General features: G+C 35.7%; 2 protein-coding genes across 5 annotated transcripts in view; one reads left to right on the top strand and one right to left on the bottom strand.

Moving 5' to 3' along the window:
- Positions 1–5085, bottom strand: part of nle1 (notchless homolog 1 (Drosophila)) — a 29372-nt gene extending 24287 nt beyond the window's left edge. The window contains exons 1-2 of one of the 2 annotated variants that reach the window (NM_001328517.1): positions 5011–5085; positions 4701–4851 (exon numbers count right to left, since the gene is read on the bottom strand). In NM_001328517.1, coding sequence (NP_001315446.1) covers positions 4701–4835 — 135 coding nt within the window. In that variant the 5' untranslated portion in view covers positions 4836–4851; positions 5011–5085. Of the gene's footprint in view, positions 1–4700; positions 4895–5010 lie in introns of both variants that reach the window. The other variant, NM_001328516.1, reaches the window with a different exon arrangement.
- Positions 5086–5098: 13 nt separating this feature from the next.
- The window catches only part of ltn1 (listerin E3 ubiquitin protein ligase 1), a 39434-nt gene continuing 25121 nt past the window's right edge, over positions 5099–19411 (top strand). The window contains exons 1-13 of one of the 3 annotated variants that reach the window (XM_073914694.1): positions 5099–5204; positions 5825–6031; positions 6331–7835; positions 8422–8652; positions 8747–8799; positions 10680–10860; positions 11658–11831; positions 12763–12953; positions 13364–13511; positions 14398–15132; positions 17640–17681; positions 17770–17959; positions 18264–18503. In XM_073914694.1, the coding sequence (XP_073770795.1) occupies positions 7413–7835; positions 8422–8652; positions 8747–8799; positions 10680–10860; positions 11658–11831; positions 12763–12953; positions 13364–13511; positions 14398–15132; positions 17640–17681; positions 17770–17959; positions 18264–18503 (2608 nt within the window). In that variant the 5' untranslated portion in view covers positions 5099–5204; positions 5825–6031; positions 6331–7412. The remainder of the gene's footprint in view (positions 5205–5824; positions 6032–6330; positions 7836–8421; positions 8653–8746; positions 8800–10679; positions 10861–11657; positions 11832–12762; positions 12954–13363; positions 13512–14397; positions 15133–17639; positions 17682–17769; positions 17960–18263; positions 18504–19411) is intronic. The other 2 variants (XM_073914693.1, XM_001340364.8) reach the window with 2 other exon arrangements.

Genomic DNA, 19411 nt, shown 5'->3' on the forward strand with positions numbered 1-19411 from the left:
TAAGATGCTAATTTATGCTAATAACTTGCTAATCTATGCTAGAATCATGCTAATAACATGCTACTTATACTTTTTCAAACTGTTTTTAAACTAAATAAACTATTACCAACAGGCTTTGTCAAGCCAGCCTCAAAGTTTGTCTCGACGAACTTTACTGTCTAGTTATATTTTCTTCTTCTGAGACTAAAAATTAAACTCTATCTCGTCCTAGGCCTTTGAAGCTATGACCATCAAACTCGGGTCAGACCTCCGAACTATTCTGACTCGAGTTGCTATATCCTTTCCGACTGATCCGACTTTCGGTTTTCCGAAAAACGTCCCGGGACCGTCGGAAAAATCCCATAGACGTAACATTGGATCAAACTTTGTGACCTCATAACTCCGCATCAGAATGTCACACAGATTTCTAACTGGGCTCATTTAACTCAGACTATCAAACTGCCAATGACTGATCACCTTTAAACTTTCTGGCCACGCCCTAGCAACCACTTTTGGACCCTAGAAACCGTCCCATAGACTTCCATTGCAAAAGACTCTCATTGACTTTACATGGGATCAAACTTTGTGAGCTCATAACTCTGCATCAAACTGTCCTACAGACTAATGCCTGAGCTCATTTAACTCAGTCTAGCCAGCAGCCAATCGCTGATGGCCTTTTAACTTTCTAGCCACACCCTAACAACCAGATAATGCACCCTAGCAACTGTCCCATAGACTGCCATTAAAGAGGTTCAGACTGATATTGTCATGCTGCAGTGTGATAGAGACATGGGGATTGTTTTCAACTGTTCATACTGGCAAGAAGCTTTGTTACATCATCAGTCTTAGCTGTCAATCAACTCCATAGCAACAAATCAGGCTAACCTAGCAACGATATGACACCAGCTATATCTCAGCATCAGAACATCGTAGAGAGGCAGGGGTTGGCTTGTTTGACTCATGCTTGCACACCATCTATCTATCTATCTATCTATCTATCTATCTATCTATCTATCTATCTATCTATCTATCTATCTATCTATCTATCTATCTATCTATCTATCTGTCTGTCTGTCTGTCTGTCTGTCTGTCTGTCTGTCTGTCTATCTATCTATCTATCTATCTATCTATCTATCCATCATGCTAACAATATGCTAATTCATGCTAGAAACGTGCTAGTTACATGCTAATTCATGCTAGAATCATGCTAGTCACATGCTAATTTATACTAGAATCATGCTAACAACATGCTAATTCATGCTAGAATCGTGCTATTCACATGCTAATTCATGCTAGAATCATGCTAGTAACATGCTAATTGATGTTAGAATCATGCTAACAACATGCTAATTCATGCTAGAATCATGCTAGTAACATGCTAATTTATGCTAGAATCATGCTAACAACATGCTAATTCATGCTAGAATCATGCTAGTAACATGCTAATTCATGCTAGAATCATGCTAACAACATGCTAATTCATGCTAGAATCATGCTAGTAACATGCTATTTCATGCTAGAATCATGCTAGTAACATGCTAATTTACGCTAGAATCATGCTAGTAGCATGCTAATTCATGCTAGAATCATGCTAACAACATGCTAATTTATGCTAGAATCATGCTAGTCACATGCTAATTCATGCTAGAATCATGCTAGTCACATGCTAATTTATACTAGAATCATGCTAACAACATGCTAATTCATGCTAGAAACATGCTAGTTACATGCTAATTCATGCTAAAATCATGCTAGTCACATGCTAATTCATGCTAGAATCATGCTAGTCACATGCTAATTTAAACTAGAATCATGCTAACAACATGCTAATTCATGCTAGAATCATGCTAGTAACATGCTAATTGATGTTAGAATCATGCTAACAACATGCTAATTCATTCTAGAATCATGCTAGTTACATGCTAATTCATGCTAGAATCATGCTAACAACATGCTAATTCATGCTAGAATCATGCTAATTCATGCTAGAATCATGCTAACAACATGCTAATTCATGCTAGAATCATGCTAGTAACGTGCTAATTCATGCTAGAATCATGCTAGTAACATGCTAATTTATGCTAGAATCATGCTAGTAACATGCTATTTCATGCTAGAATCATGCTAGTAACATGCTAATTTACGCTAGAATCATGCTAGTAGCATGCTAATTCATGCTAAAATCATGCTAGTAACATGCTTATTCATGCTAAAATCATGCTAACAACATGCTATTTCATGCTAGAATCATGCTAGTAACATGCTAATTAATGCTAGAATCGTGCTAACAACATGCTAATTTATGCTAGAATCGTGCTAGTATTATGCTAATTCATGCTAGAATCGTGCTAGTAACATGCTAATTCATGCTAGAATCGTGTTAGTAACATGCTAATTCATGCTAGAATCGTGCTAACAACATGCTAATTCATGCTAGAATAATGCTAGAAACATGCTAATTCATGCTAGAATCATGCTAACAACATGCTAATTCATGCTAGAATCATGCTAGTTACATGCTAACTCATGCTATAATCATGCTAGTAACATGCTAATTCTTGCTAAAATCATGCTAACAACATGCTAATTCATGCTAAAATCATGCTAGTAACATGTTAATTCATGCTAGAATCATGCTAACAACATGCTATTACACGCTAGATCTATCTATCTATCTAACAACATGCTATTACACGCTAGATCTATCTATCTATCTATCTATCTATCTATCTATCTATCTATCTATCTATCTGTCTGTCTGTCTGTCTGTCTGTCTGTCTGTCTGTCTGTCTGTCTGTCTGTCTATCTATCTATCTATCTATCTATCTATCTATCTATCTATCTATCTATCTTTTCTTACTTTTTAAAACTGTTTAAACTAAATAAACTATTACCGTCAGGCTTTCACAAGCCAGCCTCAAAGTTTGTTCTCAAACTTTAAGAATCTAGTTTTAGATTAATATCTAAAGGTCCCTTATTCTTCATTGACAGCAACAGTCGAGAGACATGGAAAAACATTGCCAAAACATTTCATGCGACTTTTGTGGTTTAACTGTACACATATAAAGCTCCAAGAACATTTTCGTGTGCCAAAAAAGGTCAATATAACTTTATTCATCTTTCATATCAGATCAGGGTGCCTTTTGCATTTACTATGTTGTACGGCCTGTAGTAAGTGCACACACTGATTAAGTCATATATACTATTTTTTTACCACACAAAATTGTTATTGGAGCTTCTAATTGTTATAGTTGCATCACTGAAGTGACATGGGGTTTTCGACAATGTTTATAGACTGCTTACAGACAGGAGGTTAAGGAGCTGGCTGTCTGGTGCAGTCACAACAACCCGGAGCTCAACAGGATAAAATCAGTGGAGATGATAGTGGACTTCAGGAGAAACCCCTTGCTCTCCCCCCACTGAGCATCACGGACAGCACTGTGGCAGCAGTGGAGTCATTCAGGTTCCTGGGCACCACCATCTCTCAGGACCTGAAGTGGGACACTTACATTGACTTCATTGTCAAGAAAGCTCAACAAAGGCTGTACTTTCTTCATCAGCTGAGGAAGTTCAACCTCTCAAATGAGCTGCTGAAACAGTTCTACACCTCCATCATTGAATCAGTCATCTGCAAATTAATAACTGTCTTTTTTAGCTCAGCTACCAAATCTGACCACGAAGACTACATTGAATAGTTCAGACTGTACAAACCTCCTTACTCTTCAAGAACTGTACTTATTCAGAGTGAGCCGAACGGCTGTCAAAATCACAATGAACCGCTCACACCCAGCACACTGCCTCTTTTAACTTTTACCTTCTGGTCGACGCTACAGAGCACCATGCACTAGAACAGCCTGACACAGAAACAGTTTCTTCCCTCAGGCAATCCATCTCATGTCTCAACACTTGATGACAGTAACTGTGAAACAAACATCACTACTTGCTATACACTTTTATACACATATTTTTAACAAAACACTTTACATGCCGATTTGCACATAACAGCCACACATATAACGTTGTATATAGTAATACACCTGTACATACACTTGTCAATTTGTATATTTGCATTCACTACTTACTTATATTTTAAAAATATATTTATTATCTGTTTTTTGTCATGTCTCTGAAATTCTGTTGCACTGTAACAGAAGCTCTGTCACGAAAACAAATTCCTCGTATGTCTGAACATAGCTGGCAATAAAGCTATTTCTGATACTGATTTATTTTGAAAGAACCATTGCTGTCTAAGGAGGATTAGAGAGATCTAGGATTTAATCTAAATGATTTGTGCTCTGAAGGTAAATGAGGATTACATGAGATTGAAAAGATATAGACGATTTCCAATTTTTTGTGTGAACCAACCCTTTAAACAAGTATTTGCATATATATATGCAAATACGTGTGTGTGTGTGTATATATATATATATATATATATATATATATATATATATATATATATATATATATATATATATATATACATATATACATACTTGCAAATACTTGTGTGTGTATATATATATATATATATATATATATATATATATATATATATATATATATATATATATATATATATATATATATATATAAAACAACGGCATTAACATTTTGATTAGTTATATTTCCCAAAATTACTATTAGTTCTTTAATTCAGTTGAATACTTAGCAACAGTAAGTTATGTCCACAGTCAGTTCATCATCGTCCCTAACGTTACCTTCTGTAAGAGCGCATTGCAGACCAGCTGCAGTTTGTCCGGACTGATGTCCAGCGGCACATCAAAGGGAGACCCGAGCACCTCACCGGCCTCATCCTGGAGCTGGATCAACACACGCTCCACATCCGCGCTCATCTTCCCTTCAAAGACACTAAAGTATACACTATCAGCTTCGAAGCACGTGAGCCACGAAACTGCGAAACAAGTTATTTTTATCAAGCACTCGTCATTAAAAAAACTTCTTAAATTAAAGTAAACAGCAAGAACTCAATACATTTACAAAACTCAATACTGTCAACATGGTAAATACCTGTCGATATTGATCACCGCACACTCACTCCACGCGTACAGTGTGCAGTATTTCGGACGCAGGCTAAATCGCGTGTGCGTGACGTAATAAGCGAGCGACTACTGTGACTGTACTGAAGTCGGAAAAGAAGTGGACGTTTAGCCGACACAAGAATGGGGGGCAAAAATAAACAGAGAACGAAAGGAAATGTTCGGGTGAGTTAAAATGAAAGTTATTCGGTTATTAATCTCTTTTCGCTACCAGCCAAACTGTTGAGATGTATTAGTAAAGCCAATGTAGCTGACTCCGAAACATGACAGCGCGATAAACCCATGTGATAAACTAGTTGGGTGTTTATGTTTTTGCTTTTGGTAGCTGTATAAACGCAGCGTTTATGAAATATGTGTCTAAACGGTTTTTTTTATCGTGCCTGTTATGTACAACGTTACCTGTGTACATGTAAACCTGACGTCACGTGTTTGAGGAGTAATCAGTCAGAAAGTGCATTGGTTGAGCAACCTTTGATCATGGCTGTTGTGAAAATTACGTTTTTTGCTAATTGAATACCATTTGTATAACCGAAGTTTGACTACAGATAACATGGTTAACAAAACTATGGCTACTGTAGCATAACCATGCTGTTTTTGTGGTGACCATGGTCAAAGACTTTGCCTTAGTTTAACTACAATAACCATGTTTTATTATTTGTAGTAAAACTATGGTAAATTTTGAGAGATGGGAGCTTTAATCTGACTATACCATAGGACTGTGACCAATTAGATAATGAAATAGACATGAATGAGTGATGGCAGCTTTTGTGTTTTGTCTCTTTCAGCCTTCCAGCAGTGGCAGAGCTGCTGATCTGTTGGCCCGGGAGAGCGGTGTTGTTCCCGGGTTTGTGGGATTCGGTGTCTCGACCTCTAATGATTTAGGATATGTACCTGCAGTACAGGGGGCAGAGGAGATAGACAATCTAGTGGATGCAGACTTCCGCATGGTTCTGCGGAAATTGTCCAAAAGAGATTCAGTCACAAAATTAAAGGTACAGTTGTGCTGTGGTTGATTTCTGTCTCAGAATAAAAAAAATATCTAAAAACTAGTGCTGTCAAATGATTAATACAAGTATATCACATACAAATTAAAATATGTATTTACATAATACAAATGTGTGTGTTTTAATGTGTACATATGTGCATATTTTTATATGTTATTCACATTATTATGATTATGTTAATATTGCACACACACAACTTATTTAAATTATATATTGTATTAGATATAATTTTTTTCTGCATAATAATAAAAAAAAATAATAACAATAATATAAATTTTATTTCTCAGAGATGGGTTGCGGCTGGAAGGGCATCGGCTGCGTAAAAAATTTGCTGGATAAGTTGGTGGTTCATTCCACTGTGGCGACCCTGGATTAATAAAGGGACTAAGCTGTCAAGAAAATAAATGAATGAATGAATGAATATAAATTTTAAAGATATGCACAGATCATACTCATTATGTAATTGCAAACTTATATTCCGGTGAGATTAATCATTTGACAGTATTCATAAAAACTTCAGGATTATGAGTTAAAAAGTTTATATCTGTCTGTAGTTTACATCACAGTTTTTGTTTTTCACCGTCAGAATTGCTAATTCTTGCAATTGCACAGTTATACTTTTATATAGATATAGTTTATATTCTCAAAAAATATCTTTTTACTTATAAACAGCAAAAATCAGTCCTAGGCACTCAAAAATGTGTAAAATATTAAAAAGCCTTTATAGACATGACTGTATTCAGGAATAGCCATGTTAGTAAAGGCTTTTTAATATTTTTCCACAGTTTTCAAGTGCTTTGGACTGATTTTTTGCTATGTAGTCTGATGAATCTTTTACCTAAAGAGCACAAACACATTATACCCCTGAGTACATTTAGTTTATTTTTGGATCATTTAAAGATTGTAAAATGTGCATAACTGTACAAATATTTAAGTGATTTGAAAGATCCAACTAAACTTTATGCAATCTTTGGGAACATTTTTGAGCATAACAGGTTTTAACTTCTGGAACCCGACTGATATTTTGATTTTAATTAAATTTATTTAGAATTTGTTTCCGATATTAAAGTTTAATACTACGCTGTTTCATAATTTATGTTTATAATGTGACTATCTTCATGGCTTTTTAAGCAATATCAACATTGTTGTTTTTCCAAACACAGTATGCGCTGCTGTATTTAGTTTGCTTCATTTTAGTTTTTAGGACAAGGACAAGGCCACACAATACATTGTTTTATCACTGTATCAGTCTGTCTAAAACCTACTAATTCATTCATTCATTCATTCATTTTCTTTTCAGCTTAGTCCATTTATTAATCTGGGGTCGCCACAGTGAAACTGAACCAACAACTTTTCCAGTACATGTTTTATGCAGCGGATGTACACACTCATAAACTACGATTTTCTGGGACAATTCAACCTACCCAATTCACCTGTACCGCATGTCTTTGGACTGTGGGGGAAACCGGAGCACCCGGCGGAAACCCACGCGAACGCAGGGAGAACATGCAAACTTTACACAGAAATGCCAACTGACCCAGCCGAGGCTCGAACCAGTGACTTTCTTGCTGTGAGGCGACAGCACTGCCTACTGTGCCACTGCGTCGCCCTACATGCAAATTATTTATCGAATTTTGATTTAACCGACTTAATAACTGAATGTTTTATAAATGTTGGTAAACATGTATTTCAGGCAGTACAAGAGTTTGGAGCAATGTGTCAAGAGCGGCAGACTGATGTTGTAAAAGGTGTCCTGCCATACTGGCCTCGGATATACTGCCGGATATCGATGGTAAATATTTAATCATTATAGTTATACATTCGTAAATATGTAATACATCGTTATTTTTAGGCTAATTTATTAATTTATTATGTTGAATGTATCATTTTTAACTTTTGTTTACTGTTCGGGATGTTTTCATCCACTCTGGGGTGATTTTTGAGTTGAAATTTGGCCACAACTTTCTCTGTTTCAGCAAATAGAATGATTTTTGGTTACAAATCCTATCTAAAGGGTTAATTGTGCCAACAGTAAAAATGGCAAATCTGACCTCTTTCCAATAAGGAAAACCACCAACAGTCAAGAATATGCATGATTAATTGGTGTCATGGCTTTGCAATCAAAAATAATGCTATAATTAAAGTCAATAGGGCAAAAACAGCCACCAATATATAAAAAGGGTTGTAAATTTGATCAATACACAAAGGTTAATAAAATTGTATTAAATTTGAAAAACTCTTTTTTTTTATGTTTTTTTTTCATCTCACTGTATGTAAAGGCAGCTAGAAGCTTTAAGAGCATTTTATTTAGTTGTTTTGTTTCTGTAAATGCAATATCCTTTTTTTATTGGATATTTAATCAAATGTGTTTTCATCAGGACCACGATCGCCGTGTGCGAGAGGCCACACAACAGGCCTTTGAGCAGCTGGTTTTAAAAGTCAAGAGGAATCTGGCCCCCTACCTGAAGAGCATCATGGGTCACTGGCTCATCTCTCAGTGCGACACGTACTCTCCTGCTGCCTCAGCCGCCAGCGCTGCTTTTCAGGCTGCTTTTCCCCTCAATAAACAAACAGAGGCTATCAGCTTCTGTAAAGATGAAATCCTCAATGTGAGATAATTGCTTTATGAAACTAAATGACCTTCTGCAGAATTTGTGATGCTAGTTGTCATTGCTCATCATATATTACTTCTGTGGTTCTCAGGTTCTCCAAGACAATTTGCTGAAAGAAACAGCGGACACACTTAGTGACCCTAAGTAAGTGTTGAATTTCTACTGAAATAACCTGATGGAGATGTGTTTGGTTTACTTAGCTATATTTTATATTCTATTTTCAGTGTGTGCCTCATAAATAATGTTTTTTGTTGTTGTTGTTGTAGAGTATATTTTTCATTTTATAATATAAAGCCTCAAAGTAAAACAAAAATCTATGCAAAAATGAGAACAAATAGTCAGTTTATTAAAATTTCAGATATACATTAATATGTACTGCAAAAAAAAAAATGCAGGGTTTTACACAATTCATTTGGGTTGTCCCAACACAAATCAATTAAGTTAACTTAAAGAGCCCTTACTATACATGAAATAGAGTCATATTTTGGTTGTAAGGGTCTCCAACAACAGTCTAATATGCACGCAAGGTCAAAAACACTTTAATTATCTTGTAATCTGCATTTATTTTTGCCTAATTATCCCAGCGACTCCCGTATGAATCGTTTAGTCATTCAATTGTTCCCAAACCTCTCCTTAGCACGAAGCAAATCTGCGCTGATTGCACCGATGACAGCCTGCTGCGATTGGTCGACACTGACTGCCTTTAGCGCGAGATAGAGTGAAATGCCCTGCAGCTAATCAACAATATAAAATTAGTCACAGTGCATACACGCTTCATAGTGTAATGTGTGGATTTTGGCTGCTAGTGGGTGAATGTAAATACGGACGATGAACTTGAAAATACAGACGACTAACTATTTTATTGAGCTAAAACTCCAAGAACTGGCAAGGAGATCTCCTAGCTCACCACACTCTACCTGCTCTTTTCACACACACACACACACACACACAGACACACACACACACACACATACATTTCTCTCCTCGGAGGACACAGCGCACACACACATACACACACACACGCAACCTTCCTCCTCGGACGAACGCGCACACACAAACACACACACACACACACACGCATTACCCTCCTCTACGATGGTCCATAAACAAAGCGGCACGCGCCGAGTTTTTAACATGTTTTTACACGCGATATGAGAATATAGCGAGTTAACCTGATAGAGTACACGTGGTTACATGTAATAAAATCACAGACAACAACTTTAAACGCACGTAACGTTACTTACACTTGAGAAATGGAGGAAGAAACGGATGCAGGTTCTGACATAACTTATCAGTTTTCTTTACTGATTTTTCCTTTAACAAATGGCCGATGAAGTATTCTTTGTAGCATGTAGTTTCCAGAACCACTCAAAACTGCTCAAGGCTGGGCTAATGCTGAGGTTTTTATCTTTGGGTAGAGACTCAATAATATCCATCTGCACATTGTGACTTCATTTGACCGGTGTGCGTGTGTGCGTGCGTGCGTGTGTGCGTGCGTGCAAGTGTGTGTGTTTGTGTGTGTTGTGTTTCGTAGATACGTCATCGCGAAACGACGACTTGTTTGAAGCACTATGAGTCGACTCTTTTATAGATGAATCAACAGTTTTAAACACTGTTCACTTACAGATTTAAGCCTTAACTGGATATTTCACTTCACTTAGAGCTGTGTTACACACTACATGGAAGGGCATTTTCAAAAACCCATGATATGGGCTCTTTAACAAATTTAAGTGGATCGAACATTAAACAATGAAGTGGTCTCAAAACAACTTCAAGAATTGGGTTGTTTCAGCTTTATTTTTTAAGTGTATTTTATTAAAAATTTAAAAAAATAATATTGGAAAAATATTGCATTATATTGTAGTATGATGATGTCAATAATATTAATAATATCATATTAAATAGTTTTAAATTCTGATTTTTGTTTCTGTATAACATTTATTATGTTTAAGGGCCTTAAAATTTTGTGTTATCTTTCTTTCTTTCTTTCTTTCTTTCTTTTTTTTCTTTTTTGTTTTGTGCAGAAGTGTGCCAGGAGAGGAGCGAGAAGCTAAGTATATTCGGCTATTGACTAGTTCTCTGCTGGCCCTGAAGAGACTGCTATGTGCTTTACCTGAGAAAGACAGAGAACAGATAAAGGATGGACTTTCCCAGCTGATCACACAGGCTAAATTCTGGAAGTACAGCAAACACAAGACCCCACAGGTAAGCTGAATATTCAGTTTGTGGAGAGTCTATTTTAACTAGCTGCGATTAAGGCAAGCATTGTGCAGCTTAATTTTTTTTATTTAAAGTAAATGTTATTAAAAGATGCATTATTAATCATGTCAGATATGTCCTGAATTTACAATGGTCCTATCAGGAGCAATTTTACAAGATTTACCTGACGTCTCAGTTTTCTCCTTAATGTGCTGGTAAAGATTCATCTTAAATTAAGGATAATTTATTATAGAGCTAGTGCTACTATGGAGCATTTATTATAGAAATTTGGTAAGAAAAAACAAACTAGTCTAGAGCGCCATCTGCTGTTAAAAACTAAGCCCAGAATTGATTCGAGAGAGAAAAGGGGTGCATGTCATACAATTTTCACTACACTTCTAAATTATTATACCATGCTGTTAATACCCCTTTTAATGCGGAAGTTAAAATACTGTTTGTGTGTGCCTCTTTAAATGCAAATGAATTGCAGCTTCCTGCCCCTTTTCCAAAACAGGTCTCTACATTTCTGTTTGGCCGCGGTTACTCCTCCAAAAGCAAACAAATCATCAGCTTGAATTTTTAAAGACTTATCAGTTTAAAATCTCGATCTAGGATTTGCTGAGTGCACACATACAAAGCATTAGCACTATATAAAGATAGCGTGTCACTTTACTATTAAACTAATTTCTCTTTCATGTCAAATGTTAACTCACCATCAAAGATTTTTTGCTGTAAAAAGTGAAGTATTATTTTCAGTTTTTTTTATTTACATCACTTTTAGAGTTGATTTTTCTTTCTTGCAGATTCGAGGGGCGTTCTTTGAGCTGATTGCCACCATGTGTGAGCGCACACCTCAGCTGATCCAGGCAGAAGCGGCTCGAGCATGTTCTGCTGTTCTGCTTTCTATTGATGACACAGATCCAATGGTGCTGCCACCTCTGTGGGAGGCCGTCCTCCATATCATGTCCTGCGTTGATGTGAGAATGTTTTTATTATGTATAGATAAAAAATAAAGTGTGTACACTATGTTCTGCTTTTTTAAGAAAAAGAAGAAAATCAAAGGGATATAATTCACACAAAACTCTGTTAATTTATTCACAATTAGGCCATTCAAGATATTTGGAGTTGTTGAGTTTAATATAGAAGAATTAGATTTTTTTGCCTCTCAAAGTGCTAGTACCCATGATTTGCATTTTATGCATCTCCAAGGACCACAGTTTCAGCTAAAAAATCTTTAATGCTTTTCTGAAGAGAAATATTCAAATTACTTTCTTAATACAGCAACCCACTATTTTAAAATGTCTTAAAATACAAAATAGTTATTTTACACTAATAAAATTCACAATGTTACCGTGTTTACTGGGTTTTTGATCAAATAAATGCAGTGTGTAAATAATATAAATTATTATTATTATTATTATTTTAGACATTCTTTTTACAATTTTTTTGCATCGGCACAAAAATTCAGATACATTGTATACACCATTTTTACAGCATGTACAAATTCAGATACATTGTACATTGGATCTAATATGTATGTACATTGTATACAATATTTTTACAGCAGGTTTTAACATGTACTTTATACTGGGTAAAGGGAAAAAAAATTAAAAAAGGTTAAAAAAAATAAAACGTCTGTTTTCGTTAGGCTTTGATTGCTTTTTTTATTGATAAAGTATTCAATGCATGGGTTCAATGTTACATAAAAATACTTAGTTTTTTTAAGGGAAAGTCTGATCTTTTTTAAGCTTTAGGCTGGACATAACTTTACAAATACTGTATGATATGATTAAGCTGTTGATCTTTTGCATTGTAGTATGAATGTTAATGCACTTTATTGTATTTTGTTGTCATTGGACAACAGTTTTTTTCTGTGTTTACCTTCATTATCCTGTGAACTCTTTGCAGAACTGTTGGATGCATGTAAGTGCTAAGAAAGGCGTGTTGCCGAAGCTCTGGGTGCTTCTTAAAGAAGGGGCTCGAGGCCTTGCAACATCTCTACATCCAAACCTACTCCCGTTCATAAGCAAACTGCCAGCAGAGGTCAAACAGCCGGACCTGGAGTTCTCCAGGACATTTCTTACATCCATCATTGAGGGGTAAAGAATGTCGTCATCTTATTCATAATAGATAGTGATTCATTCTGTAGTCATGTTGGACTTGCAGCAGAACTGCATGTTTAGATGTGCTTTGTTAGACTCTGCTGTTTAATATCTTGTTAGAGGAATATTTTGTAGTGTTTCTACTCCAGTTCATTGTTAAACTACACAAATGACGTTCATATTCTTTCAAATTAAATAATTACGATATTGCTGATTAAATATAAAGATTAATTTAGTGCAATATTGAGAGTTTCAAATTAAGGTAAAAGCACACTATATTAATACAAAAAAAATAATTTTTATCCTTTTTAGTATATTTTTATGAATATATGTATCATTACACAAGAATGTTTTCAATTAGTTATTGTGCTTTGTAGTATCTTTACACTTTGGTGTGTTTGCTTCAGATTGTCGAGCGATCGTGCCTCATCCAGTCCTTCAGAAAGTGCAGCCATTATTGATTCCACAATGGAGTGTCTTCGCTTTATCATCTTGCAGAACGCCGGAGATGAGCAGGAACAGAGAAACATCCAGAACATGCTAATCTCAGAGCAGGTGTGTAGCTCAGAAGCAAAACAAACTCTCTGTGCAAACCAGCCTATATCTCATGTCAGGGTGTCTGCGGAGTTTTAAAAAGTATTAAAATTTAATAAGTCAGTTTAGAGAAATATAAGGCCCTTAAAAAGTATTTAAAATGCTTTAAATGCTATTTTACAAGGTATTTAATTTTGTATCCGTATGCTAAAAAAGTAAAGTTTGCCTGAATTTAATCTGCGAATATTGGGAAGCTGTCTTGTTTATGAAATCATTAAATCCTGCTAGATTTGAAAGCACTCTGCTTTGTTTACTGCAGTAACCAAGGACACACTGTTGTTGCAGCTGTTTTAGGCACCACCTGCTGAATTAGCATTTTTATTCTGTTTACGAATTATGTTTTAGTTAAGATTAGTTTCTGAGAATCAGTGTTTGGTAAATATACTGTAAATTAAAACGTCATTGTTAATGGTTGAATCTTGAAACATAAACTGGCGATGAGGTCTTAAAATGTATGGAAAGAGTCTTAACACTAGAACTACGGAGGCGGTCATTTTGACAGTTTGTTAAAAATAATTTTGACTTTGTTAAAAATAAAGCATGCATATTCCCTGACTTTTGCTAAATATTAGTATGTTTGTTTAACACTGTTTTTATTAAAATTCAAAGTTTAATTTAAATATTTCAATTGCACCTTTGAATGTAAATATGACGTGACAATATGACTTCTTATATGAGAACAGTCAGAAAGACCACTAATTCTTATTCTACTAATTCTACTAATACAGGTAGTTAAAGAATTCTGGTAGTTCCAATGTTAAAAATGGTCTTTACATGTATTGAATTTCCCTCTCTGATTTCTGTATATACTCTGCATGTGTTTGATTTTTTTTTCCTCTCTCTGCAGCTCCTTCCTCTGATTGACAGAGCTCTGAAAAGCCCAGCGCTGCAGTCGGGCCCTCTGTTCCCTCAGCTCTCAGATATGCTGCTGTCCTGGGAAAAGCGGGCGGCAGGAAAAGATTCTTCCACTTTTCAAAGACTGCTGTCAGATTTCTGGGAAGGTCTGAGTCGCTTGTGCACAGCTTACGTGGACTGTGAGGAGTCTGAACGAACCGCTCTTGAAGGTATTGCGTTGCTTCTGCAGATTATGCAGAATCCAAACAGTGTCGGTAAACAGACCAAGAAGAAGAAAACTGTCAAAATTAGCTTCGCAGACCATGAAGAAAGAGGCCAGGGGGATGAACCTCCGAGGCAAGCTCCAGTGGTGGAGGAGCAGGACTGTCCCTTGAGACATGAACACCTGCTGGATTTGGTTTGCCAGCTGGCGGAGCTCAACATGGTGTACGTGAGCGAGCGGGAGTCAGAAAGGCACCTGAGGTTTTTGTCTCAGCTGCTCGGGGCGTTTCCCAGGCCTGAGGTGTTCCAGGTGCTGCTGCGGCCAGAGGAAATGAAGCCTGAAATGGGGTCAGAGCTTCGGCCACTCACTGAGAACGCAGCTGTCCACTTTCTCCTGCAGAGAGTGGCTGTGTGGTTAAAACAGGAGGACAGGAAGGACACAGATTTCCTGGTGGACATGGTTTTCAGTTCCCTGCAGTGCTGCAGCTCTGATTCTGACAAGACACTCATCCTCAACCAAATCAGCGTAAGAGATACACATGGGTGGGCGGTTTGGCTGGGGGGATATTTTATGTTATGTTACGTTATATTATACTGTTTTCTTTTTACCCTGGTGACAATTCATTTTATTTTTAGCAAGGGTAGTTTGCCTTTGCTGGAAGTATGTTTACAATACTCTTCAAAGGTGTGAACAAAATAACGACATCAGAAAGACACTGGTGTTTAGAGAAAGTACTAATATTAATGTAAACATTTACACACATGAAAAATGTCGATATATTATATTATAGTATAATTGTAGTATTTTTAACTATGTGTTTGTCATTCATTGTGAGAAGAGAAATAACATTTAGATCATGTTTCAAATGTTTTTGCTTAGGATGCTCCGATGAGGATTTTTGCCGCCGGTACAGAGTAACTGATTCCTTGTCATGGTGATTAGCAGATAACGAGATTCTAATGCTTCAAGCTTTATAATTCATTAAGCACATTTTCCGAACGAACGTCTCGCCTTACCTAAAAGAATAAATTTGGTATGCTGCATAATAAGACCTTAAACATGTCTCTTATAGCCATTTAGGTGTGCCAGAAGCAGCTTTACACAAAAAAATCCTTTTACTTTGGCTTAGTCCCTTATTTATTAGGGGTTACCACAGCGGAATGAACTGCCACAAAAAATAATAAATCATTTACCTCCTCGTGTGTTTTGGCTGCTGTAGGCTGTGTATATTATACGGGAGTACACATGCGTCTTCTTCTGCTTTTAAACTCATGAACAAACACCAGCGATCGGTTCATGAGACTGGCCTGGGGTGCATTTTTGAAAACCATCGTTAGCCAACCAAAGTCGCAAGTTCCGTTGATACAAACATTGATTTGGCATTTCCAAAATTCGTCGTTCCAATGAACATCCGCAAACTGCATCACATACTTATATGCTGGCAACTACACCTCAGCAGTATTTAGAAACATTTTAGAACATTCTAACATTTAAACTCGGAACTATAAAAAAAAAAGCACAAAAGTATACACTCTTAGGTGTAATTTGCTAAAGTATTTTTACGATTCAGTTTTAGCAATCTTCATGTTTACAATTTAGCTCCCTTTGTAGTGAAAATATTGATATCATTTTGAACACAGCCGTGGCTGATGATGAAAGCTATAGGTGACCTATTATTTAAAAGAGGAATTTACGTTACATCTCCAAAGCTTGTGAAAACAAAAAACATGGCATACATTAATGCTTTTAATTTATAGTAGGTTATTTATTAAGTATCTGTACTGTATCTGACATGGGCCTGTTGGTTAGAACATTTCTGCAGTGGCTTGCATGTGTTAAATTGTAAAAGTAGGCTTTTCAAAAAATTTCAAATAAATAAACAATGTTCTACTTAATAATAATAATAGTAATCATAATAATAATAATAATCATTATTAATATTATTAAAGTAGAATATTTTCAATTCCTAATAAATAATAAATATTAAATTTCATTTCTTAATAAATAGCCTAATTATTTTTTATTTATTTATATGATTTATATATGATATTAGAATATTGCTTTTGTAAGCGTTTTAGATGTTTAGGAATAGAATATGTTCTCTAAAATATTTATGAAGGAAACATCTCTATGTGCCATTTACATATATTTCCATAAATATGCAAAGCAAGTGCAAGGTTTTTACCAAAACTAATATTGGATTTTTTTTAAATGTGTGTGCGTGTAAAACAATATAATTGGTACAAAGAAATTATGTGGTTCTTCTCTAAAGAAGTTGTTACTCCGACCCGTTTAAAGCATCATTATGGGCGTTTTATGTTATAACTAAGGTGGTTCAAACGATGAGTCTGTGACAGAGAAGTTACGAGTTTTGGAAAAAACGTCACTACATCGTTCTTTTCCCAAACAATGCATCATACTATGATAGTTCAACTGCAAGTTACGTCGTTGATTGGGAAACGCTCCCCAGATTGGAGAGTACCGATCGAGTCATGAAATGCGATTATCGGCTAATACCGATCTTCAGCCGATCCATCGGAGCATCCCTTGTTTTTACAATTTATTTTTGTGGATCAACAATGCATTAAATTGACCTAAAATGATACTAAAGCCATTAAAAAAATGTTTTTGGTTCGAAGGATATTTAATGTAAAAAAATATAAAGCAACGGGACAAATGTTGCATTGGAAAATTAGGAATGTTTAGCATTTATAATCCTGTTGCACTGAAAACAAATGATTACTTGGGTGAAACATTCTGTTTTAATATCACAGACATAACATTTTAAAATATCTATAAATCTAAAACAGTTATAAACTTTATTATTATTCAATAATATCACAGTATTTGAATAAAGGCATAATGTGTTCATCTGATCAACCCCAAACCTTTAAACAATAGTGTATATTAACATTAAAAATGTTGCAAATATCAAAAAGTAAACTACATTAATTTAATTTGCATAAAATAAAATGTATATTAAGAATTAAAACTAAAGAAATGCCAATAATCCACTGTTTATCTCTCAACAGAAGGATCTGAATTGGAGTGTGACCCTTCAGCTAATTGAAAAGGTACTTGTTTTTACTAAGAGATCTTTTCTTTGTACTTTAGCTTTACATCTGCAAAGTTTTATTATAAACAATCTGTATATCCACCCAGGCGTGTTCAGACCCTGTCCGTCTGGAAGTGTGTGTGGGCTGGCTAAGGGGTTCAGTGTTGGGAGAGAGGCTGGTGGGCCTTGCTGGAGATCTGTGTGAGATGGGTTTGTGTGGGTCTCCTTCATCTTCCTCCTATCATGCACACGGCTGGCCTCTCATCAGCCTCGCTCTGTCACAGCAGCACAATAATGGTATGTCTATATGTTATCACTGCTTAACCACCACAACCTGATCTCCTACTGTACATATTAGAGTTAAACTGGTAAAAACTGTCCTAGCTCAAGTTCCTTTAACCATCCACATTTAAAGAAATAAAATACTGTGCACTTTTGAGCAATTTAATAAATCAACTGTAAATAAAAGTATGAAATTCTATAAAAACACAACTACTTTAAAACAGTTTGTCTCATGGGATCTCACAAAAAAATTCAATTGACTAAACATGCACTTTTCTATGCAAAAAGTTGCTGTTTCACTCATGCTTTCTTTCTGCAGACCCTCTTATTGGCAAGGTGTATGTCGAGCAGATCATCGACAAGCTTCATGCCACCCTGTCAGAAGCAAAGGGCATGTCAGATGCTGGAAACCTGGAACCACTGGTCACTTTCATCTCTGATGTTGCTGCCACTTTCTTTTCATCGGTGAAGAGCTGTCTCCTGCTGACGTCTGCTGAGGAGCTGCTCATGACTGTTTTCCAGCTCTGTGCACAGGACCAAACTGTCACTCATCTCTCAGGTGAAGACTCTAAACTAATAGAGTGAAACCAGTTGACAGGATAAATAGTATCTAATAGTGTTGAGTATAATTAGTTACAAGGTAGCTTGTTACTAAAATTAAATTACTAATCCACTAAAAAAAGTGTTTATCAAATCAATTCAGAGAAGCAGAGGATTTTAGGTTTTTATTTTGTTATACAAATATATTTTGCAGCTTAATTACAGTTTTCTACTAACAAAGCTTATATCAAGACAATTGCAATTGCAAATTTCCCCATTTTCCGCAACGTTGTTTAAATAGTGAATCTTTTTGCGCCACTTTGTGGAATCGTGGGTGTTCCGGTCTAGAAAAGAGGTGTGTTAAGGCACTTTGTTGGTGCGTTGCTATTTTAAGGAACTAAAATAGACTGTGCAATAGACCAGCTGAAAGCATGTCTAAAGTCCAGTGCAGAGTCCATTAGAAGTGCGCCTCGCTTGCACATTGCTTAATACAGACAGAATGTACAGCTATATGCAAATATCTAAAGGAATAAAAAATTAGAATTAAAAGATTAAAATATTACAAAAATTATTATTTTCTGCATAAATATAAAAACCACTGCCTCCGTGCCTTCATCTTGGGTGGCTTTTTTCAGTTTATTCACAACAACTTGCACATATTATACTTAACTTATTAACTTATACAAGAGTATAATATTGTTGTTGTTATTATTATTATTATTATTATTAGCAGTATTATTTATTATATGCATTTTTGTATTTGTTTTATTAAAAACAAGCTTAGATTTGTCCACCTGTTTTTAAAATAACAAAAGTGGATTCGGATATGCCTACAATGCTTTTGCGCCATGCACTTTAGACTTTGTGACCGTTAAAATAGATCCCTAAGAGTTTAATTTCTATCGTCTGTGCATAAGATTTCTATGG

The sequence above is a fragment of the Danio rerio genome, chromosome 10, assembly GCF_049306965.1.
Source record: "Danio rerio strain Tuebingen ecotype United States chromosome 10, GRCz12tu, whole genome shotgun sequence".
Classification (NCBI taxonomy): Eukaryota; Metazoa; Chordata; class Actinopteri; order Cypriniformes; family Danionidae; genus Danio; species Danio rerio.